The sequence below is a fragment of the Benincasa hispida genome, chromosome 2 (genome assembly GCF_027475165.1).
Source record: "Benincasa hispida cultivar pf3 chromosome 2, pf3_genome.v1.1, whole genome shotgun sequence".
In the NCBI taxonomy this organism is placed as follows: domain Eukaryota; kingdom Viridiplantae; phylum Streptophyta; class Magnoliopsida; order Cucurbitales; family Cucurbitaceae; genus Benincasa; species Benincasa hispida.
This window is the reverse complement of record NC_143479.1, coordinates 10513335-10537950: the sequence shown is the minus strand read 5'-3', so window position 1 is coordinate 10537950 and position 24616 is coordinate 10513335. Positions and strand designations below refer to the sequence as shown.

The 24616-nt window shown below is 34.7% G+C and overlaps 2 protein-coding genes across 13 annotated transcripts; both read left to right on the top strand.

Annotated features, from left to right (window-relative positions):
• The first annotated feature begins 6792 nt into the window (after positions 1 to 6792).
• Positions 6793 to 10515, top strand: LOC120070675 (Sec14p-like phosphatidylinositol transfer family protein). Of its 6 annotated transcripts, none has more exons than XM_090311163.1 (8): positions 6793 to 7012; positions 7395 to 7547; positions 7775 to 7921; positions 8276 to 8428; positions 9247 to 9369; positions 9553 to 9667; positions 9804 to 9842; positions 10203 to 10515. In XM_090311163.1, the coding sequence occupies exons 1-6, from the start codon at positions 6881 to 6883 to the stop codon at positions 9628 to 9630; spliced, it is 786 nt and encodes a 261-aa protein (XP_090167289.1). In that variant the 5' UTR covers positions 6793 to 6880; the 3' UTR covers positions 9631 to 9667; positions 9804 to 9842; positions 10203 to 10515. The 6 variants fall into 6 exon arrangements, with proteins under 6 accessions (XP_090167289.1, XP_090167290.1, XP_090167287.1 ...); XM_090311164.1 differs by having other exon boundaries at positions 9804 to 9905; XM_090311161.1 differs by having other exon boundaries at positions 9553 to 9682.
• Positions 10516 to 14569: 4054 nt separating this feature from the next.
• Positions 14570 to 24240, top strand: MOS1 (modifier of snc1). Of its 7 annotated transcripts, none has more exons than XR_005480254.2 (11): positions 14570 to 14904; positions 16211 to 16287; positions 17264 to 17344; positions 17489 to 17533; positions 17695 to 18070; positions 18641 to 18743; positions 19346 to 19402; positions 19573 to 20878; positions 20952 to 21210; positions 21328 to 23803; positions 23947 to 24240. XR_005480254.2 is itself a non-coding variant. In XM_039023705.2 (10 exons), exons 2-10 carry the CDS (start codon positions 16256 to 16258, stop codon positions 23713 to 23715), a joined length of 4647 nt encoding a protein of 1548 aa, XP_038879633.1. In that variant the 5' UTR covers positions 14570 to 14904; positions 16211 to 16255; the 3' UTR covers positions 23716 to 24240. The 7 variants fall into 7 exon arrangements, 1 of the variants encoding a protein (XP_038879633.1); XR_005480251.2 differs by having other exon boundaries at positions 23942 to 24240; XR_005480253.2 differs by having other exon boundaries at positions 23915 to 24240.
• Positions 24241 to 24616: the final 376 nt, after the last annotated feature.

Here is a 24616-nt window from a genome sequence, read left to right as displayed (position 1 = left end):
CCTTCTAAATCCAACATCTAAATCGGAAAGTTTTGGGATTATATCAAAATCCCAATAGACTAATGCTAATGGGAATCCTTTAAGGTAGACAACATCCTTCTCAGTATATGATGCTCTCTTAAAGAACTGATATGTTAGGTGTAAGACAATCTTCCTCAAGGATAGTTTTTGAAGACTTGTTCATCATCCAAAATGTCTAAATGTTTTAAATTGACATGGTTGTGTTATTGCTTAGGGATTAAAAGAGCTTCTAAGATGTAGAGATTGGCTAATTTAACTTTCAATAAGTTTTCCTCGTTGTGTAGTACTTTGAAAGTTCTCTCTATACCTCTCCTAGTTATATGATCATCGTGAATAAAAAAAGCATTCCTAAGTTCAGATACTTTTCTTTCTCTTAAATCTAATTGAGGGAATTTGAGGCCTTTCAATTCAGTTATTAAACAAAATTCCTTCGATCCAAATTCTGTTATATGACCATTAAGTCGAATGCTAGGACATTCGGCTTCTTTGTATAGTATTGTCTTCTTACTGAGTAGTTGAGGAATTAATTGGGTATTTTTGCCATTTTAAGTGTCCAAATGGGTCATTTAAAACTTGAGGAAAAATTGTTTCATTTAATTTTGTTTTTATCAAATTTGACACCTCTATACTAAAGTAAGCAATAACTCTTAAGTTTCTATTCTCATTTTCCATAATAAATTCATGTTCCATCTATTGAAAATATATATTTAATAATATGTTAGAAACTGAAATTTGAATAACACTAACAACTAGCAATATAACTATTAATGAAATGCCTTGAATCTGTTTGCTGGCACTTCGAACAACTTAGTACGAGGGTTCTCTAACCCTAGAGGCGCTGTTTTGATGTAATTTTGAAAATGTTCTCTCAAATAATATTGTTCTCCCTCTGCCCGTGGACGTAGCTAACACACTGTTAGTGAACCACATATATCTGTGTGTCGATCTTTCCTATCTCTACGTTCCTTTTTGTGTTCTTTAATTGTCGATTTCGCAACAACTATCAAGAAATCATTACATATTATCTATTATCTATTGATAGACATTGATAGTGCTCTATCTCTGTCTATCTTAAATAGACAGTGATAGAAGTCTATCACAGCTTATCTGTGATAGATGGTGATAGATGTCTATGATTGTCTATCACACGATAGACAATTATAGCATATTATCACTGTTTATCCCAGATAGACAGTGATAGTGGTCCATCCTGAAGGAAATCTAACACGAGGATTTCCATGTGCAGCAGAAGGGATCGTTTCAAATTCCATCGAGTGAACACAATCAATTACAGTCTAAGAACGGAAACTCTAAGAACGAAAACTAACAGGTCATGTACAAATAGAAATTACAGCCTGCTTTAAGATGATACATGGGATAGATGATGCATATATTTGAAGAACCATTCTTCACGAATCCCTCGATCAGTCTCCAAGCATCCAAGAATAGCCCTCGAACACAACGAACAAAAATTCTAACAACATGACCACAAACACAACGAATGGCTAATAATTCCTTGAACCCAATCAAGTCTAACTCGATCCACAAACTGAGTGAGGACACCACCATAATGGTTACCTTGGTATTCTCGGTATGAGAATCCAGGAGATGTGGGCACTATATGATCTTGGCTTGAGGAAGAGACTAGAGGTCTAAGATGGAGCAAGTGGGAGATATGGAGTTGTCTATCGTATATACGATGTGCTCGATCGTTTAGTAAACGAAGCCTATCGTATAGACTTAGCCACTCAATCGTGTAGTAATGATCAGTTGAATGACTATCGTATAGTCAAAGCTGCACGATCGTTTAGTCTCTATCAGCTATCGCTTAGTGAATCTCTTTCACATGATAGCTTAACTCCGCGAGTTCTTTCCGAATGAAGTAACTTCTAAATTTAGGAAAATAATTTTCATTTTATCTCATGGTTACCATAAAACCACCAATAACCTCCCACTCAATTAGTTATTAGAGAAAAAGAAATTAGTTATCATATAATTAATATATTATAAATAAATATGATAATCAACTTACCATATTATATTTATAACCTATAGTTTTAATATTTCATCTCATGAAATATATAAACCATATTTCTTTTTCTAATTTATGATACTTAATGTAAATCATATTTACATTAATTCCTCCACTTGATGTATCTCATACATCATACCAATTATATCATATATAATTGAATTTTCTCTTGTTAATTTGAACACTTCAAATCAACCTTAAGAACTAATTCTCAACTTGAACCTATTGAGTTACCAAGGGAACTTTATGGACCTGTAGCTTGAAGCTCCAACTAACTAATTAAACTCTTTAGTCACAGGATCTACCATCCGTTAACTGTCAGACACTCCACTAAAGACCGACAACTGCACTCTTCTCAATTCAGATATATTTTTGTGTTCATATTAACCAATCAACAGTGCGATAACCCTTCACAGATCACTCGTAAGTACAATTGGGCCAACTTATTGTTTTGCCCCTGTAGTTACATATAACTCCTTAAGTACAATTGATTCCTCTAATGAACAATAAGTCATAGTCCTACTAGGTCCTCTCTTCCAAAGAGAGGATGTGGCCACTATGTTCAAGACCCGGAATCAGCCCTTAAGGGAGCAATCTATCTACTTACCCATACTTCAGGGAAGGAGTGAATTCCGTCTTGTGTAACTGAGTTCCTAGCTCCTCAATCAACAAATCCCCAGAAAGGTAGGCTTGCTGAGTTGGTAATCTGGCCACTCTCACCCATAATAATCAAAGAACCGTCCTCATAGGCAGGAGTTCCCAAAACACTCAGGATTAAGATCATGTCACCTATGGTCGTTTTAGTGAGATGTAAGTCTCAATTATCAACAACGTTATATAAAGAGACGAATCATCTCATAGTCCGGTCTTATACAAACTCTTTGTATAGGATACCCCCACTCGCATGTCTTTACATGAACGGTAAGGATCAGACCATCTGTAGTAGTTTACAACACTTGTAAACCTCTACAAAGCGGGCCGCATCTGTAGTGTCACCAAGATAAGGTATCCCTCCTTTATCCTTATACTACAAACCTTTTAGGTTATTACTTAAGGCATGATCCACTTGTATACTCATATACATGCTTAAGTTTACATATAATAACCACAGATCTTTGTTTACTGGATATGAGTAAATGCAAATAAAATAAATCTTATTTTATTAATAACAATATTTACAAACTTCTAGACTCCGGGATAATTAGGACACCAATCCCAACATATCCCATGTTATAGATCAGTTATATCCAGTTAGCATAATGAACAAAAAAATAGAGTACAAGTACAAATACTAGAACAAGTTCCAGATACTATAAAAAGAGTAAAGCAATGACAAGTATATTATATGACAAGTATATTTAAAAAACAATCACAATAACTAAGTACCAAAAACTAGAAAAATAGTCCAACAATAGCAATAACATTATAGAACAAGTATACTTCAACAATTACCACTACTAATGTCTCTCCCAGATAGATTCACACTTTCAAAATCTGAAAACACTATCACTAACATAGAGTGCAAAGCATTAACAAAATCACTATCTACCAACAACAATGATATAACTCTATCACTATCAATCTTAGATAGATATTGATAGTACTCTATCCTTGTGTATCTCAAATAGACAATGATAGAAGACTATCACTGTCTATCCTAGATAGACACTAAAAGTATTTTATCTCTATCTATCTGAATTCGAAGTAGACAAGTATGTATTGATGTTAAAGTTTTTATATAGTTGCTAAAGTTCCTAAGATAGATAGTGATATCACCATGTATCATTAGATAGACTTAGATAGACAACTATTACTAACAAGTACATTATTAAATGCACAACAAACATAATAGAAAACCCATTATTAAATAAGTCAAATAAAAACCTTAAGTACATTATTAAATAGGCTTGGAGTAGTGTTTGTCATCAATTTCACATATTATTTTCCTAATTGTACATCACTCATTTATTGCAACTATGTTCCCCCTCTTCTAAGTTAAATCTTTAAATAATAGAACTCTATCATTCATTGAAGTCACCCATCCTTTAAAAACTCATTTATTGAAGTCTATCACTCATTTATTGAAGTCTATCATTGTTTATCTCATATAGACAATGATAAAACTCTATCACTGTTTATTTGAGATAGACACTGATAGTATTCTATCGCTAATTATTTCATATAGACAATGATATAGTTCTATCATTATCTATCTGAGATAGACAATGATAGAATACTATTAGTGTCTATCTAAGATAGGTAGTGATAGTGCTCTGTATTTGTCTATCTCAATTCGAAATTATCAATCAATAATCAACAACCAATGACATTAACACTATCTTCCAATGACATTAACCAGTGACTAATGACATTAACCAGTGACTAATGACATTATTGATTTTACCTTATTCTTCTCTTTAGATTTTATTTTGTTTCTTCTTGCTTTACTTGTTAATGATTCGACTTTCATTATTTTCTTTCTTTTTTCTTTGCTTCCTTTTGTTGTTGATGATTCGACTTTGACCTTTTTTTTTACCATCTATTTATATAAAAATTAGGTTTAACAAGATTTGATAAGTATGATTAAATGAAAGAGTTGATGAAATGAAAATAGAAGAGAAGGATTATAATCTTGAAGTTGTAACATTGAAGAATCGATTTTTAGGACAATTGTACCAATTGTAGCAGTAGCGATAGTCGTAGCAGGAAGAAGAAGATGAAGAAGAACCACAACAACGAGAGAAAAAGATGAAGAAAAAGAAGGACAAGAAGAAGTAGTAGTAGTGGAAAAAGTCGTTGATGATGATGAAAAAGAAGAAGTTGTTGAGTCGTAGCAGAAACAGGAGGAGAATCATGTTTCTATTGTGCACTGTTCTTAAACAATTTGTTAGAAACGTGGGAAGATGATTAGTCAGGTTGGATCTTATATAAAAAGATAAAAAATAAAATAAAAAATCGGGCGTTTTTGTGTGGGTTGGGATATTTTTGGTATTTCACTGACGTATGGACAGAGCTTTTAGGCAATTTACCTTCATTATTTAATTATTTTGGGCAAATTTTGGGTAGGGTAGACTTTTTGCTATTGTTATAAATATTTTGGCTTTTTTTTAACATTTAAAAAGAGCCCAAAATAATAACCAACGATGATTTCAAATTCAACTTCAAATATTAAAAAAGATAATGGGAACAAGATCTAAATTAAAGAACTTTTTTAAAAACCTAACTCAGGAAGTGAGAGATTGTGAAAAAGTTTTAGTTGCATTTTTCGTAAAATGAGCGGGAATCCAACAAGTGTAAAGTGAGGAAAAAAATTATGCCAAAATTGGAGCAAAATCTTAATTTGGTCATATTTAAGCAAATTCAAAACATGGTCATCTTTCAAAACTGCACCTACGTTTTGCCCATCTACCACAAATTCTTGCTATTCGAATAAAGAGATTGTGAAAAGCCCAAACCCATTAATAGGCCCATTTGTTATTGGTCTTCTTTTTAGAAAACAATAATTATACAAAAAAAAAATTAACATAAAAAATAGGCAAGTTAATTATTAATGGTTAAACCTAATAGTTATCGATAACTACAACTAATTTTATGGTTTATAAATATATTACTGAATACATTTTAAATATTGATTACATTGGAATATAATTTATAAATATATAATCAAACACATGCTTGAAAGTTGAAATATGAAATACAACTATTTTCTTTAACTCCTGAACTAATGTGATATATATAATTTAATTCGTTAAGTAATACTCGTGTTAGAAAAAAAACATAAATAGTCATTTATGAGTCACGTTGGATTGTTTATTATAGTTTGTGGGGTTATAATAATTTGTGTTATGGGTCATACAATTTTAGTATGGAATGATTTTTTTTCCTACTATTTCTTTTATCATACGAGTAATTATATCTTAAATACCCTATTATGTAAATATAAATAAAAGTTTTTGTTCCACCAATTTTAAAAGGCTTGTTGTATAAGTTTTATCATCCGATTTCGAACAAACATTTAATGTATTTATTTGTTTCATAACTCGAGCTAAAGATGATACAACTCGAACTAGTAGAATACAATTGATAATTTTCAGATTTTTTTTTTTTTTTTTTTTACAACGAACCTAAAAAGAAATATTGTCTAGTGAGGGAAAGTCATTTAACCTAAATCTATATATTGATATTGAATTCCCCAACGTAATCAACTGGTTGACCTATAAATTTTTTATTTTTCAGTACAACAACAGTAGAGATGAAGAATCAAACTTTCAATCTTTAGGAAAGAAGACCATGTCAACTATCGTTTAACTAAGCTCACTTTGACGACGACCTATAAATTATGTTATATCTACGAATTATTCTATTTGTATCATTTATTAAATTGGACTTGATTGCTATATTTGTCATTCTTTTTAATTTGTTAGACACCATTTGTTAATTGTTTGATTTTTTTTGTTTTTTTTTTTGAAAATTAAACCTAATATATATTACTTTTACCCCAAGTTTCTTATTTAATTATTTACTTTTACGAATGGTCTAAGAAATCAAACAATCAAGCTAAAATTTAAAAACTAAAAAGAAAAATAGATTTTAAGAAGTTGTTTTTATTTTTTAAATTTAATTAAAAATTTAACCATATAAATCATTATGATAAAGAAGAAAATGAGTTTAATCTTTAAAAATTAAAAACAATGTTATGAAAAAAAGAAAAAAGAAAAAAGGAAAAAACACTTAAATTTCAGTATTCGTGTTTGCCGCAAGTGTTTCATCTCTATATTCACTTACCTGCTTCTTTGTCTACACTTCATCTTCTATCCTGCTTGAAAAATGGCGGTGCGTCTCAGCCTCACTCTACGCCACCCGCTTCTCCCCTCAAGTTATCCAATTCCAGTCAGAGCTACTCAATTCCGCAGATTCGCTGTTCAGAATTGCGTCTCCGACTCCGATCACTCGCGCAAGGTACTAAGCTTTCGCTCATTATCTACCACTTTTAGTTCGCGTTTGGTTCACATTATCTGCCGACATATACCCATTTTCCATGAGCATGCGATGTTGGAGTGTTGTATGTTGCCAAAGTCACTGAATGGGTAAGTCGCGAATCCTTAAAACGGAATATGTGGGATTGAAATTACGCTCTCAAACTTCTTTATGATTTTGTTTCTGTGATTTGTTTGTGTTTACTTTCTGTCAATCGAGCAATACGTGGCCATTATTGTGTTACGGGCAGCTAATTGAAGATCAAGCAGCTTTAAATCTGGTTGATCGCGTTTCCTGTATGTATAAATTTATATGATGATACACTGGATATATAGTTTATGGTTCGTGTTATGAAGTGTTGCAGCTTGTCTTGGAAGTGAAGGAGAAACTCGAAAGAGAACATTCTAATCTTCCTCTAGGTCGGAATGGAAGGGACGATGAAGAGATGATCCTCTGGTTTCTGAAGGACCGAAAGTTTTCTGTTGAAGATGCGGTTGCAAAATTAACGAAAGCTATTGTATACACTTGAAACCCCTCTATTTTTTTTATTTAATTTATAAACATTATGTTCTTGTTCAATTGGCGTCACGAAAACTGAATTTGCTGGAAGAGTTGTTTTTGAAATAAGATTAAGATAAAAGTTTTACATGATTTATATTGAAGTTTTAGTTAATGAGGAATGATAATGTCATAGCATTGGTTAGATAATTATATGCATTTCATTTTCCCTTCTATCTCAAACAGAACTGGCGTCAGGAATTTGGAGTAGATGAACTGTCTGAATATTCAGTAAAAGGAATGGCTGAAACTGGGAAGGCATACATCCACGAGTTTCTTGATGTCAATGACCGGCCAGTACTCATAGTTGTGGCTTCCAAGCATTTACCTGCAGTAAGTTCCCTGGTTACCTATTGATATTTGAAACCTTTTTTTGGTTTGACGTTTGAGTCAATTACCCAATGCCCATTATTATCCACGGGTCATTTTTAGTACAATTGTCTTCCTTTGTAATTGAAGATGCACTCCTTTGTTATTGTAACTTGAAAGCTTATGAGCTGTAACTTGTAACTGTTCATGAATTGATGATGCACCTACTCCTCCATGAATGGTGAAGTTTGACCTTAGGACGTGCACTATGCCCTATGTCCTTCCTCAGTGACACTTTTTCTTATTTTTAATAGTAAAATTATGTTTTCATCTACTCTCTTAACTTGAAATTTGACTTTGATAGTAACTTGACTGCAGGTCCATGATCCTGTTGAGGACGAGAAATTGTGTGTGTTCTATGTAGAGAAGGCACTGAACAAGCTTCCACCTGGAAAAGAAGAAATACTTGGAATAATTGATCTGCGAGGTTTTCGTACTGAGAATGCGGATCTTAGGTTCTTGACATTTTTGGTAATTTTACAAACTGAAATTATCATTTTCAATATATAGTGGGAACTCAGAAACACTGTTTGTAAGTTTGTGCTGTGATTCATTTGTTTACCACTTGGCACGAGCGGAACTATATGATCTGTATGCATTTTACGCTTTTTAACATCACAAGTTTTCTGCTTACTTTACTAGGAAGCAGCCATTTCTATAATGGTTGTTTAGGCAAATCATTGATTTTAAGCATGAAAATTATGTTCCATTTTCCTTTTCCACAAGACAACTAGTTAATAGACTTACCACTTACCAGAGTGCTAGGCTTGCAGCTGCAAGAATGATTCATTTAATAGCTAGCAGTATAACTCATTTCTTAGCGTGAAAAATGGGATTGAGTGGCTAGAGCACTCCTTTGGAATATTTGGTTGGAAAGGAATCTTCTTACTTTTGAAGACTGAGTCTTCCTGTTCTGAAAATTTTTGTAGAAATGTACAGCACACTGCTTTTTGGTGGTGTTATAATTACAGGAACTTTTGTTTTTGTAACTATAGTCTTGAAACACTCTCCTTTAGTATTTTTGTGGGTGGGGTTTCCTCTTCCCCCAGCGCTTAGATGGTTTTCTTCCCCTCTTTTGAATCTACTTATGTTTCTTGTCAAAGAAAAAAAAGGAAGGGAAGAAAAATGGGATTTTCTTTCCCTGTTTTTCTCTCTCCTGAGGGCTCTATGTTTCCGGTTTCTGATTGGTTAGGGGTTTGGATGGGTCAAGAGATTTTTTGCATTTTGATGGCTTCTTTGTCATTTGTTATTTGTTCTTTCTGATCTCTATATGCTCTTTTCCCTGGCAGTTTGATGTGTTCTACTTCTACTATCCAAAACGGCTAGGTCAAGTCCTCTTTGTGGAAGCTCCATCTGTGTTCAGACCATTATGGCAACTTACCAAGCCATTACTAAAATCATATGCCTCTCTGGTACGCACACTTCCATTTCTCAAGTTTGGTTATTCATCTAAAAAGAACTCAATCACGTAAATACTTGGTCTATTAAGTTTTATTAAGCTGTTTGGAATTGTTATTGTCTTCAAGCCCTATCCTACATCCTAAATTTGCTCCAAGTATTTTAATAGTTTCTGTAATTTTTTTTCATTTTTGAAGGTGAGGTTTTGTTCCGTAGATACAATCAGGAAGGAATATTTTACTGAAGCTACACTGCCTGCCATCTTTGAAGACTGAGGAGCGTTATCACTCTCGACCAACAGGTCCAAATTAGGTTGTATTAAGACAGGCGCGTACTGAAAAGATTATAAAATTCCACCTGTTCATATTTTGGGAAATAAAAAAGAAGTCTTTCAAGTACATTTGATATTTACTAACACTTCGCTAATTGTGGAGCTACATTTCTCCAGAGATGAAGGTCAGTTATCGCTAATAAGCCCATGCAACTCGTAAGTTTCTGCGTTCATTATCATTTCTTCACGATCTTCAGAAAGCTGACTGAAAACTCAAATGTGTGTTGGTATCTAAGTTGAGTTGGAGTTTTCATTTTTTATATGTTTATATTTATTTGGTCAAATTACAAACTTGGTCTTTATGGTTGGAAGGAAGTTAATCTTAGTCCTTATGGTTTTAAAAGTTAGAATTTTGTCTCTATGGTTTGATAAAACCTCATCAATAGTTTTTGTGGTTCAATAAAATCCCCATTAATAGTTCTTACAAAATCTTAGGAACTGGAATCCTAACTTTCTCCCAACTACCTGGACCAAATTTACAATTTAACCCATTTATTTTTATTTTGTTGACAACAGGAATTCTGCATATTCAGGTCTACTGCTGGCTGCTTCTACAATATGATGTGGACGCTCTGCTGAAGAAAATATTTCATACGAATAAAAAGGGTAGAATTCAATTTTCCCTCTCAAATTGTATGTGCTGATTCGATACACAATGAGGAATCCAGAGATTTTCAACTATGGGTTCAAACGTGGAGTGTGGAGGTAAGTGATTCCACCTAAAAGAAGTTTAATCACATGAATATTTATTCTTGTTTCATGTTAAATTATCACTAAGCGTATTTTTTTAATGTTTCTAAAATTATAAAAACATAACATTTTGCATAAATTCCTCAAATTATTGAGATCTGTCCATTTGCAATTGTGCAAGGCATCCATCCTTGTTAGGGAATACAAAAATCTCACGTTGACTAGATAAAATAAGTTGGACAAAAATCTTCATTGGTATGATGCTTTTTTTTTGTGAAACTAAAAGTAAAATCAAAAGCTCAAAGTGCATTCTGATTTTTGTTACCTTAAATATGGGCCCCAATCATAAAAATGGCAAAATCGGGATGGATAATTTCCAAAAATACATATAGTATGTAGGATATTAGAGTTAGACTTAGCGTTCATTGATTGATTGTACACATTTAGAAATAATTTTGGGAGGTTCAATTTTAGTGTACAAACATTGTGAAGACATGGGGATCTGTTATCTCTAACACTCATTTTTATGTTTTATGAAGATATATTTGTTTTTGTCCTAAAGGAAATGTGTTTGAATCTCCATCTTCACACCATTCAACTCTAAAAAAAAATTAAAGAGACGGTGGGAATCGCCACGAATTCCCATATTTGACCTCTCTTCCATTTGAGTCAATTGGTACTAAGATTAAAGATTTACCATATTTTTCCTTTTTAGTTTTGTTTATTGTCATTGATCGTGAACTTAAGTCTCAAATAAATACAATTTTGTAGTAGTTAGAGGTCATATGAGCAGGACATCCATCCAAACCAAAAACATCAAATAACAAGAAAACAACAGTATGAAAATAGACTCCCCAGCTTCAGCATTGCTTGTTTTTTAGATAACGCCTAAATGTTCACGGTACAATGGAGTGAAAAGTAACTAAAAAAAATTAACATGAACACAAGGGAAGTTCACGTACTAGAACTCTGGGTAATTGCAATAATATTTTGTTTTGTTTTTGCTTTGTTGTATTATTATTTTTTTTTAAGAAAGACGAGCGAAACATAACAACAACTTAGGTAAAAAACACCTATCAATGTTTAGAAAGGAATCCATTCATGGTGCGTAATCTTCCAGCCAAATTGACGTCAGACTATTTCTTTGAGCATGAGTAACAAATTCGTTCATATTTTGCTATATTCACTCCTTGTGTTGTTTTTTCATTTTGATTTATTGTTCTTAAATACCTTTGTTATTATTCGATTTGCAAACTCATTAGTAATATTAAGTGTGTGAGACCTATCCTTTAATAAAAACTTTAAATTGCCAAAGCGAGCATATGTCAATTGATATAGGAGTGCATTTACAACCAATAAGACTATGGTTCGAATTCTCCTTCCCCTGTTGTACTAAAAAATATTAAATTACAAACTGGTTTAACGAAAATTAAAATTTAGTCATTGTGGCTTTTAAAGTTAGAATGTAGTTTTTTCGGTTCGACAAAACCTCGTAAATGATATATGTGGTTTGATAAAAACCCTCATAAAGTGCCTGAGGGATTATTTATGAAAATTTTATAAAAAATATAGGGCAAATAGATTCATCGACTTTTTCTAAAATAAATGAGATGACACTAAACAATTAAGGGGAATTGAATGTTCTAACAAAAATTCGATAGTTGCCTATGGTTATTAAGTGTATGAACTTGTAATTTTTAATCTAACCATTTTTGTTCATGGAATCGGTAAACAAAGAAAATAGAAAACGTAAATAGTAGAGAATCGACATAACGATTTATGTGATTCACTAATAATTACATTCGTGGGTAGAAAGATAAGTTTATATAACATACATCTTTAAATTTTAGGGTGAAAATTGTAAATAATATAAATATGAATATAACTTTTTAAGTTTTGAAGCATTGTCTCTGAAGCAACGCTATAGCGAGCACGTCAAAATAACATATTCAATATATTCCGTTCAGTTTTCTAGTTGAATTATTCTACCTGAATTTTCTTACAAGCGTGGCCACAAGACACGGATAAAGACGAATAGGTTCTGTTCTATTAGTTCCCACTTTAGTAGAATAAATCACGGGTTGTTGGTGATTGTTCTCAAATTTAACATGATTTTATATTATTATTACAAGTGTCGGTCTAAATACTTGAAGTTACAAAAGACTCTATTAACAAATAGTAAGTTTACAAGTTGAATTTGCAAACACATTTTAATGCATAATGTTTGAGTGTAGTCTTGGCTATATCTGTCTCTTTACGGTCATTTCATTTATTGTATGGTAAAAAATAATAATAATTTAATTTAGAAAAATCAAATTTTTCTTGTTAGATGACAACTTTTGATTAAACAATTCTTAAGCTACACAAATATAGAAGTAGTTCGGATTATACCCAAATATTTTTCTTATTTCAATTGTTTAAGTTATGGTTTTGATACCTAGAGGTCTGAAAATTTTAAATTTTGAACTTCGAAAACGAAAGAAATTGTAAATATAAGCTTATTTTCAAATAATTTGTATGAGTGTGTTCTTTCTGAAATGAGCTTGTGCACGAATTTACAAGTTAGTATGGGCTATCAATTTTTCTTATTCAAATCTGAGCAACATAAAATATAGGTTATTCAACTTTTTTTTAATACAACAATTAGAGGTGAAGAAATTGAATCTCCGACCTCTAGAAATGGGGCATACGCTGAAATCAATGAGCCAAACTTACTTTGACAAACATTACAACATACATTTATTTTTTGAGTCAACCATTACCAAATAGATTACATTTATGCTACTTTAATTCATATATAACTACAAAAATTATTTAATTCATTTGGTGGACCCAAGTTCTCTAAGATATTAATGAGGTCATTAAAATTTAATATTTAATTTTCATATTACAATAGTAATCTATTGTTAACGATTATAAGAATTATTGTGAGTTTGGAGATTCAAATCTTCTAACAAGGATAAATATATTTTAACTATTGAACTATGATGGAGGGAGGTAAATTTGTTTTAACTATCGAGTTAGAATAAAGTTAGTTTGTTAGCAAATGATACAATTCTATCTCATTAGTTAATTTATATACTATTTTAGAACACTAGAAATGATTCATGCATAATGCACGTATTTATGAAATTTGTAGATAGTATATAATTCATTGTCTTATTTAGTACAAAGGTGCAGTGGGAATGTTGATTTTTTTAATTGTGAATCATGCTAATTTATTTTAACTATGTTCTCAATTAGTCACAAATTTTAAGTATATTAAAATGGCTTCTACTACTCGATGATTTATAAAGATATTGATACAATGAAATCTTTTCCTAAGAACAAAATTAATATTATCAAATTGGCAATGAATGCACCAATTCAATGTGTAATATCTTCTACATCTGAATAGTGGTATCTTGTCGACATAAATATACTTATTTGACATAAAATGATAATTTTAATAATATAAAGTGGAAATTTAAAGAACCACCTCCATTCCCCTAATACTTCATCAATCTCCTAAACTTAAGAAATCACATTTTTGTACACATATCGTATATATGCATGAATGAACACACCCATTCGATGTTAACCACCTACCTACAAATAGTTGTGTCCCATCGAGTCAAATTGCACGTCTATTATTCTAACATCTCCAAATGAACATCTACACTCGAAGAGTCGTGTCTCAAATATTGAAGGGTCTCCATGGTCACCTAAAACTCATATAATTACTTTTTTTTGTACCTGGATTGATATGAATGGATGCACCGATTCAAAATGTGTAAGTACCGACATCTCAAACAGTTGTGTCCCATCATACACATTGATACATAAGGTAGATTTGCTTTTCAAAAATTGACAAACAAATTAGTCATTTACTAAAAGTATAAGGATAATTATATAGATTATATATGTAATATTATTGGTGGGACATTGGGATTTAAACCTATAAACATATACTATTAACGAGTATTTTTTTTAAAAAAAAAACAATCATGGAGATTCGTTTTCACGATCATAAAATAAAAGAAACAAAAAATCTTACATGGTGACATTAACATTATCTGAAAGAAAACCGTGAATTACCGAAATAGGAGGATAATTTTTTTTTCACATTTTTATCATTTCATGAATTGGTAAAGATAAATTATATACATAAAAATTATTGATAAAGATAAATTATACGTATGATTAATATTTCTAATATTATCAATTAATCACAGGCACTGCAAAGGCAAAACAAAAACTCGTCGTCCATCCTCGAACTCCTCTGCTCTCTTCCCTTTCCGCCCGTTCATTCCATATATTATTATTGCTCCGATCGCAGGCCCATCACTCTGGACTTCTTGTTTTTCATTTGCCGAGATCTCCTCGCCGGAACCCTCATCGCGATCTTCCACCGATTCTGAGGTTCCGATTGCTTGTTTTCTTTCCCCCTCCGTTTCTCTCTTCCATTTCTGAAATATCGACCAGCTACTTCCGCCCCCATTTCTTCTCTAGGTTTTGCACGGAGCATTTGAACCCTATTTCATCTCAGGCAAGTTGTTCTCTGCAAATTTCATCATTAAATCGTCTACCAAATTTCGCGCGTTTGATTTTTGGGAAAAGGGAAAACTAGCGAGGCATAAGAAATAGATGAAGTATGGATGATAATGGAAAATTTTCATATTTGTATGTTTGGCTATTTGCCCTATCCTGGATTCTAATCACGTTTAATTAGTTAGCAAACTACTCGAGGCACTAGGGGTTTACATAGTTGTTTGAAGGGTCGGAGCCGGACTAGTATAGTTTCTATTACTTCGTATCTATCTGTTGAATTTTCTCCATCATTTATTTATTGTTTTGCACTTGTGTAGCCATAATTACATATATATTCTTTTCCATTCCATTTTGAGTTCACCGGAATGTTTGAATCGCGACGGTGAGATAGGTTTTGAACCGTCGTCAATAGAGCCGTGGGTGGGACTGACTCCTATGGGAACCGGGACATATGTAGTTTTAGACTGCAACAATGAATATAATTGGGGCAAAGAGAAGCTTCCAAATTTTTTATGTCTTGGAGAATAGGATTTTAACCAATCTATAGCTTAGAGCAATTGCTTGATTATGAAGAATGAGCTGGTTGCCCTGTTTTTCATTTATGTTTGATCACGCCCAATGAGAGTGTGTGTGTGTGTGTGTGTGTGAGAGAGAGAGAGAGAGAGAGAGAGAGAGAGAGAGCTAAAGAAGATGTTGCATGAACCTAAAAGAAGGATTGTTTAGTGAGGGAAAGTCCTTTAACGTGAATCTCCCTATGCATTGATCATGGAACCCCAAACATAATCAACTGAGCGACCAATTGCATAATGATTTCAGACCTAGAGTTCCTTTAACCTGAATCTCCTATGCATTGATCTTGGAACCCCAAACATAATCAACCGAGCGACCAATTGCATAATGATTTCAGACCTAGAGTTGAATTGTTCTAAAGAATCAAGCAATGGTGCATCAATAAGCAACTGATTGATTAGTTTGGAAATGTGAATACTCAATTTGGATATTGATTGAAATTTCAAGGTTTTAATTTTTTTAATAAAAGAATCTGTGATTGAAATAGATTATTATTTATTTATTTTAAATAAAAGAAGTAATAAATGATCCGTTATGGTTCTCCATTCTAAAGTGGATCAAAAAGCAGAATGGAAATGGATGCGTCCTTTTGGGCTAGCTGATTGATCTTAACAACTTGGATGATTTTATTGATGAATCCGGATGAAGAAAATATTAATGCTTATTTCCATTGCTATTTCCTATAATTAATGTTCATGATCATTTGAAAATGTAATGATGGCATTTTTTCTCAGGTTGTATTAAATTTGGTTGAATGACCTTGCTACAACTGTTCAATCATGACATCAAGTATGTTGAGTGGAGAAAGAAGGTACTGCATTACCCTCCATCTGTATTACTGCAACTTGCAGTGTTGATATTTAATTAACTGGGATTTGTGAAATTTGAGTTTTCATTCATTCTTTTTTGCTTTGATCACATGTATTAAGTAATTAGATTCTGTTTGGGCGAGCAACTGCATTAAGCATGGATGATAGATCGAGGTTTCTGAAATCACTCGAATTACCTGCTGTTTGCTGCAACTTGAATCAATGCTATGAATGAATTTGTAGTAATAGCACCAAACGTTGTTCCCATTCCCACAATTCTTGAGATATTTTTTCTTTGCAACTTTATTGATTATTTTTGAAAATAAATGAGATAGGAGATTATAATTTTCAACCTATTCATTGATAGGAGACTTACAAAGCTCCTTGAAATTTTATAAAGTGCACGTATGTGTTGGATAAAAGGCAATAGTATATCTTCCTTTTCATAAATGAACGAGGAGTTTATTTATTTATTTATTTTTTGTTTCTTGTTTAGAAAAAGAAAAGAAGAGGAAATAATATCAATGAAATATTATACAGGGAAGGAATGTCTAGGGGTTGAACTCTATCAATGCTAGGGGAACTACAAAAAGGTTTTCCAGCTAGCCAAAATAAATGAATAGGGATGTTGTTGTTGTTGTTAATAGCTCAAATAGAGGTCTTGATCCATCACTCCTGCATCGCTACAACCCTGAAAATAATACTTCCATTCTCTTAGGAAGTAAATGATAGAGCCTTTGCTGGCTTATTTAGGAAGAATACTCCACTGAACTCTGAAGGCAAACGTAAAGAAGCGTTTGTTCTTTTATTGCTCTTTTTGTAGGAAAATTATTGGTATTACATAATTTGTCCTAGAAATAAATATGGAATTGATATTGGACTTTTAAAAATATGTTTGTCTTATATTAAAAAGCTATTATTATCTGATGTATCCCAAAGTGAGTCCTTCAAACATCTTACTGTTTCCACACTTGGCAGGTGGACATCAGCCAGACGAGGCGGGATGACTGTTTTAGGAAAGGTTGCTGTTCCAAAACCTATAAACTTACCCAGTCAAAGGTATTTACTTAGTCGATCAATTATCATTGTTGTCATTTTTCATCTCAGGGTTGTTATCGGCTCGATGCTATTAGATATGAATATTCCTCTTTTACCTAGTAAGCTTCTTTCTTTTTGAATTATGTATTCTGCCTTCTATTTCAGGTTAGAAAACCATGGTTTGGATCCAAATGTGGAAATTGTACCCAAGTGAGTATGCAGCTATTTATGTGGTTATTACTTACTGTTTTTAGCACTTTCACATATTATTAATAAGTTTTAGCTAACTCATTCTATCACAAACCTTTTTATGTGTTTCCTGGTTGATTGCTTGTTTGATTGAATTGTGTCTATTTTTCTACACTTGATAGGGGTACCCTCAGTTGGGGCAATAAATCAACTTCATCTGCAACAAATGCATGGGGTTCCTCATCTGTTTCTCCAAATACAGATAGTGCTTCTGGTTCACCAAGCCATCTCTGTGGCCGCCCTTCATCTGCTGGAGGTGGCACTCGTCCATCAACAGCTGGCAGTGACAGGTCCCATGAACCTCATGCTAATGCATGGGGACCAAGTTCTAGACCATCATCTGCCTCTGGGCCTGTGACGTTAAGCGGCCATGCATCACTCACATCCCTGCGCCCTCACAGTGCCGAAACTAAATCCAGTAGCTCACAATTGTCACGTTTTGCAGAGACTTCAGAAAATCCAGGGGCTTGGAATTCTGCTTTGACTACAGAGAAAGTGGTATCATGCTTGTGACCCGTATATTTATCTTAATTGTGTACATTTTCCCAACTATATAACCTTTCCTTGAAAATATAAAAACCAACTCTTATTAAGATAAATGATACCTATGGTAAGACAAAAAAAAATCTACAACAGATCTTCTGCTGTTGGTAATTAAGAAAAAAAGGATATTTGTATTTTTTTCAAGGATCGACCCAATCAGAGATGTTAAATTGTGTTAAGTCACATTCCTTCTCCCAACTTTTCTAAACATGAGAAGTTTCTCATTTCTTCCTGATTATACCTCAAAAGGGTAAAGAAATCAGCTTGTCCTGATAAGTGGCCTTTATCTTGAGAGCAGATCCTAACTTATATATATATATATATATCAATGGTCTAGATGTATGCTATCAGAAATGGGTTGGGTTGGGTGGAGAACTGTTTTAGGTATGTGGTTTAGACGTTATCAAATGCAATCAAACTTTCGATTCTTGGAAGCAAGTTTGTTAGCTGCATTTCCTTCTCTAGTTTACTTCCCTCATTCAAGCTTGGTTTGAAATGTCTCATCCATAAATTATATGCATGTAGGGAATGATGCCATGTAAGAGTGATGGGTTTTCTTTGACATCTGGAGACTTTCCTACGCTGGGTTCAGAGAAAGAATGTGTAGGAAAGGATGCTGAGTCACAAGGTTTGTATTTATGTATTACTTGAACTCAGATTATTTTACTATTGAAGTATTATTTCTTGTATTTGAACATATTTAGTGCTCAATTTGGTGTGGTTCAGGTTAAATTAATGCTATCTCATTTAGATTTAAGTATTAAAGGGATGTATCTTTAATTCCTTTCACGCCACAAATTTCTTAATTTGTTACCTTTAAAACCAACTCTTATCAATTTGAGACAAACCTTAATTAATTTAGAGCGCTGAGGTATCCATTGCATAGAGTTTGATGCTTCTCTAATATCTTTATCTAATCAGCCTAATGTTATTTGAGTTACACCACGTGTGTGTGTGTCGATGGCTGTTCAACGTTATGTCACCTTATTGCGGAGAAGTTCATGATATGATGTCTATTGTAGCATTAGGGGATATTATTATGATTCTCTTGCTCTTTTCTGTGGCTAGCCATGATTAGTTTTCTGTTTGGTTCTCATCATGTCGACAAACATGCCATCTTTTTAGTTGCTTCTATGTTGATTTGTTAAATTGAAATAAGCACATTCCATCACCTACTTAAGGTGAAGAAGGGGAATCTCTTGAAAATAACTTGAACTTCCCGTTTCACAGATAATAGGTCTAATGGGGGAGCTACAATGAAAGAGGGGACTGGAACTTCGGCAATTGGTATGTGGTTTTTATTTTTATTTTTATTATTTTTTTTAAAATATAATAATTATCATTAATTTTTAAATCAGGCCGTTCACTGTTGGGTGCTTCATGCCAATTCCATTTGTAAATTCTGTCCTTTTATTATATAGTATAGCTGTTTATTTTGACCATCTTTAAAATTTCAGATGATCCTGAAAATGTGAATACAAGTGTTGCAAGTGCTAATTCCTGGAGAAATGATAATCTTCCACACAACGATGATGGATCTAGGCCAAATGTAGAGAAATGGTTGGGGCATCCCCAACCTTACCCTGGTGCAAATATTCCTCCCCCACATTATGATGCCTGGCATGGTAATCCAGTAAACAATCCTCAAGGGGGTGTATGGTATAGAGGTCCTCCACAAGGAGGTCCTCCATATAGGACGCCAGTTGCTCCTGGTAATTTTCCTATGGATCCATTTCTGTATTATCCTCCACAGATTCCCCCTGGTGGTCTTCCCAATCCCCAGCCTCCTCATGGAACTGGACCCAGGGGACTCCATCCTAAAACTGGAGATATATACAGACCTCCTATGCATGATGGTTTTATTCACCCAGGCATGTCAATTAGACCTGGATTTTACCCAGGTCCAGTCACCTATGACGGATATTATCGACCTCCCATGGGCTACTGCAATTCTAACGATAGAGATGCTCCATTTATGGGAATGCCTGCTGGGCCTGCTGGGCCTGCTGTTTACAACAGGTTCTTGGGCCAAGGCCAGAGTGCCTCTGACCCTGCAAGTTCCCACGGCTTATCTAGTGGAAAGGGTATGGTTCCTGAACAAGTAGAATCTAGTCTTCCTTGTGATAATCAAGGACCGTACAAGGTTCTTCTGAAGCAGCAGGGAAACATAAATGGTAAGAACGAAGAAAAAGATAGGATAAACTCAACAACCACTAATCAGTTGATTCTTGAGAAGGCTGACCAACAGAGGGTGTCTCCATTTGAGAATGACTGGGATCATAAAAAGGAAGTTGATTTGAGAAGGAGAAAATTGGGGGTGGAACCGTATTCTCAGTCTTCTGCCAACCAAGATGCTCAATCTTCTGAAAGTATGAAAACCAAGTCTCATGGAAACTCAAGGACTGGTGATGGTTTACTAGAAAAAGTGGATGCTCCTGCTTCTGGCTTCTCTGAAGTTCCCAAATCACTGGCTACTTCCACAAAAGATTCAAGTCTGATTCAGAAGATAGAAGGATTAAATGCAAAAGCACGGGCTTCTGACGTGCGACATGATGCTGCACCTATCTGTGGCAGGGAGGAGCCAGATGAGTTTCAATCTGATGATAAGCACTCTGATCATTTTGTTGCCCATGAAGTGGTTGTGAGTGCTGTTTTTCCTGAAAACAGAGATTTTAATGAAGTCCTAGACCCTGCCTCCAGTGAATTAACCATGTCAACTGTAGATAGGAACGTTAAGTTACACAGTGGAGCACCCACCCACAGGTTTGTCCAAGTCCTGCTTGATTAAAATTGTTGAAGATCTTGAGAACTTTTTAATCTTTCTTCAAATCTGCAGGAGGCCTAATCGTGGAATGCAAGGGAGAAGTGATCATCATGGCCGAGGAAAAGTCAATGCACAGGAGGTTGATGGGTGGCATAAAAGACCTCTGTTGGACTCCCCAGGCATGATGGCAACTCCCAACCAGGAAAGTTCGGTGCTTGCAAGAGATCGCAATGCTTTAGGAGCTATACATAAGGCCAAGCCATTTTCTTCAGATAGCCATGGAGATGGACCTGCCCCATCCATAGGTGATTCAAATGATAGCCAAGCTCAGGTATATGTTTGATTAATGTGGTCACTAGTTCTTTTTTCCCCCTGAGTTCTGGTTGCTAGTTCTTTTGTGCAAATTTTTTTTTTCCTTAAAGCAATTGTTCGATTTTATTTTAATCAGCGTACAAAGATGAGAGAGTTAGCAAAACAACGCACCAAACAATTGCAGGAGGAAGAGGAGGAAAGGACTAGAAAACAGAGGGCTAGGGCCTTGGCGAAACTTGAAGAGTTGAACAGACGTACAGTAGCTGGGGAGGGGCCAAATCAGTCGTTTGAAACTGATAATGATGCTATAAGAAATAAGATGGAAGAACCGAATTCGAGAACACTTGGTACCATATCTGGAGAGCACACCACAGTTTCTGATCTACATGTGGCTACTAATGATAGCGAGTCAACTTTGTGCACTAATAAAAATTCTCCCATTGTATCAGGAGATACATCATTGAAGAAACCAAATAGTGGCAATAAGGAACAGGTTGTGGCACATAATGAATTGAGATCTTTGGAGCAGGAGGTAAGTATTTCTGATGCAGCTCAAAGTAAGAATGCTTCTGAGGTGAATGGGGGTGGTGCATCCTTGAAGCACAAGCGTACAGGAAAACAAAAACCAAATATTCCATCTGAAAAGACTGAAAAGATTCCCCATTTAATTAAGGAATCGAAAGGTCAGATAGTCGTAGCTGAGATTCAAACAGTTGTAGAGGAGTCGAGCAATATCATTACAGATCCTGTTGCTGAATCTTCAACACATGCAAGAAAGAAAAATAACAAAAGTGGGAAGAACAGGCACAAAGTGGAAGAGGCCTTGTTATCTGCATCATCACCTCAGATTTCAAAAGAAGCAATGCTTACAACGGAATATGATAAACCAAGGGCTTCTCAATCTGTAATGGATCCTCCCTCAGATCCACAACCGCCAGATGAAAATCAGTTTAGAGAGCAGCAACCTCTGTTGCCAGTTGTAGAGACCCTTGGCAAAGGTAACGGTCAGTGGAAGTCTCAGCATTCTCGCAGGATGCCAAGAAATGCTCAAAATAGACCAGGAGAAAAGATCCATGGCAGTGATTCGGTTATCTGGGCCCCTGTGAGATCTCTCAACAAATGTGAGGTTACCGATGAAACTATTCAGAAGAACGAAGCAGAGTCTGTTGCTTCATCTGTGAAGATTGATAATCAAGTGCAGAATATTCCAAAAAATAAGCGAGCTGAAAGGGAGATATATGTACCGAAGCCAGTAGCCAAAGAATTGGCACAGCAAGGAACCATCCATCAAGATATTTCCCCTATGAACCAGGCACCAGATGATAATAAGGCAGATTCGAGTTCTCAAAGTTCTGATAATACTAGATCTGCTGGTGCTGTTTCTGGCAATGTGGGATTTTCCACAGATCATAGAAACGGGGATGGTAGGCACCATAAACAAAGCAAGGCACATGCATCGTGGCAGCAACGGGGGTCAACAGAATACGGGCAAGGCTTACAAGATCAGTCATCTTATGTTTCAAATGCCGGTAGTCATGTTCAAAAAACAGTTGAATATCAATTACCTGAGAAGGCCACTGGAAGCTCCACCAATGAGTTCGTGAGTCAGATTGATGAGTGGGATCCACCTGAAGGATGGAATGATCCCAACTACTCAGCCTCTATCCCACCTGTCACTGTGGCTGTTGGAAGAGACCAGGGAGTGACAGGCAGGGGAAAACGATCCCAATCGAAGGGGCACAAGGGTATCAGTAACAATTATGATCTCAATGAAAAGAAATTTAGAAGCGGGGACAATGAAAAAATTTCTTCCGACTCCGAAGTGCTCGAGGCAGATCAAAAAGATGTATCTGCTGCTGCCAAAGAGAATTGGGGTGTTGGGGAACGTTCAACATCTCATTGGCAACCCAAAGCACGGATGGTACAACAACCTCACAATTATCAAAATGTTGATGCTGAAGCTGCACAGACTAATAAAATGGGACCTAGACTAACCTCACATCGCATAAAAACGAGTGATGATGTGGCCCAAAACCAGTATGATACATCGACTGGTGCAAGAACCATCACAGAAGAGGGATCAAATGTTGGTCATCATGGGGCCAGGGGAGAGAAGAAAATTTCTTCCCGCAAGGAGCGTCCCTACTCCCCAAACCAAGGTCCTATCCGTACAGTGGATGTTGCTCCAGCAAATACAGATGTCAGACGGGAGCAACAGTTGCCTACATTTTACCATAAAGGCGGTGAGAACAATAACCGTTATGGAAGAGGGTCAGAATCTCGTCGGGAAAGGAATACCTCTCAACATCATAAGCAGCATCATCATCCACCTGCTAATAGAGACAGGCAAAGACAAAATCTGCAGTACGAATATCAACCAGTTGGGTCACACAATAGTAAACCAAACAACGATAGACCTAAGGATACGACTCAACATTCAAGCTCAAGGTACGTGGAGAGGGGCCAAGGTCAGTCCAGAAGAGATGGTGGGAACTTCTACAAACAACAAGGTGGACCAGTTTGATTAGATGCCTGTCATATTTAGCATAATTTGGAGATTTCAAATACATTTTCTTTATTTGGCCCGCGCCACCTCAGTTTATACATAGCAGGTCGATCTTCTATGGATCAGGTTCTTGAGAAATATTACTTTTCCAGTTCGTTTTTTTTTTTCCTTATCGATTTCCTTTTGGCGAAGTCTAATATTTTCTAAAGCTTAACAGCTGATGGTGTGGAACTGCTTTGAGCAGGGCAGTAGGATTAGGAACCAGATTTGACGTTGCAGGAGAAACTCTTTGGAGTTGGATGGAGGAGATTGCTCGGACTTGTTTATTTTGTAGGTTACTCTGAAGATATGAACAGTTTTAATTTGTGCTTACAAGTTTCATGCATGTTGGGACGGACCCTTCACATATTTGTTCTCTTTTTCTTTTTCCTTCGCCATCCCCACTCCTCTTTAGCTTTGTATGTATGACATTTCTTTATTTCCTTCACATGTTGAACCACTGAAGAAATGAATTAGAGAAGCATTCTGATTCTTCGCTACTAATATTCTATCTTTTTGACAGTTTGGCCATAAAAGAAACGTCCTGAAAAACACGAGAATATGATGCTACAAACGTGTTATTGTTTTGAACTACCCTGAATTTGGAACGGTTTTAATTTGGATATGCTTAAGGATGGCTCGCCATATGTCTGATTGTGAAATTAAATCGATTATAAGAGAGAAGGGTTTTATCTTGGAAATCACGAGAATTCAATATTACGAACATGATATTGTTTTGAACTACCCTACCCTTCAATTGGAATGTCTTAATTTGGATATACTTAAAGGATAGCTCGTCTTACGTCTGATTATGAAATTGAATTGATTTTAAGAAAGGTCTTCTCGTTTCTAATAGAAAAATATTTGTTTATACTAATTG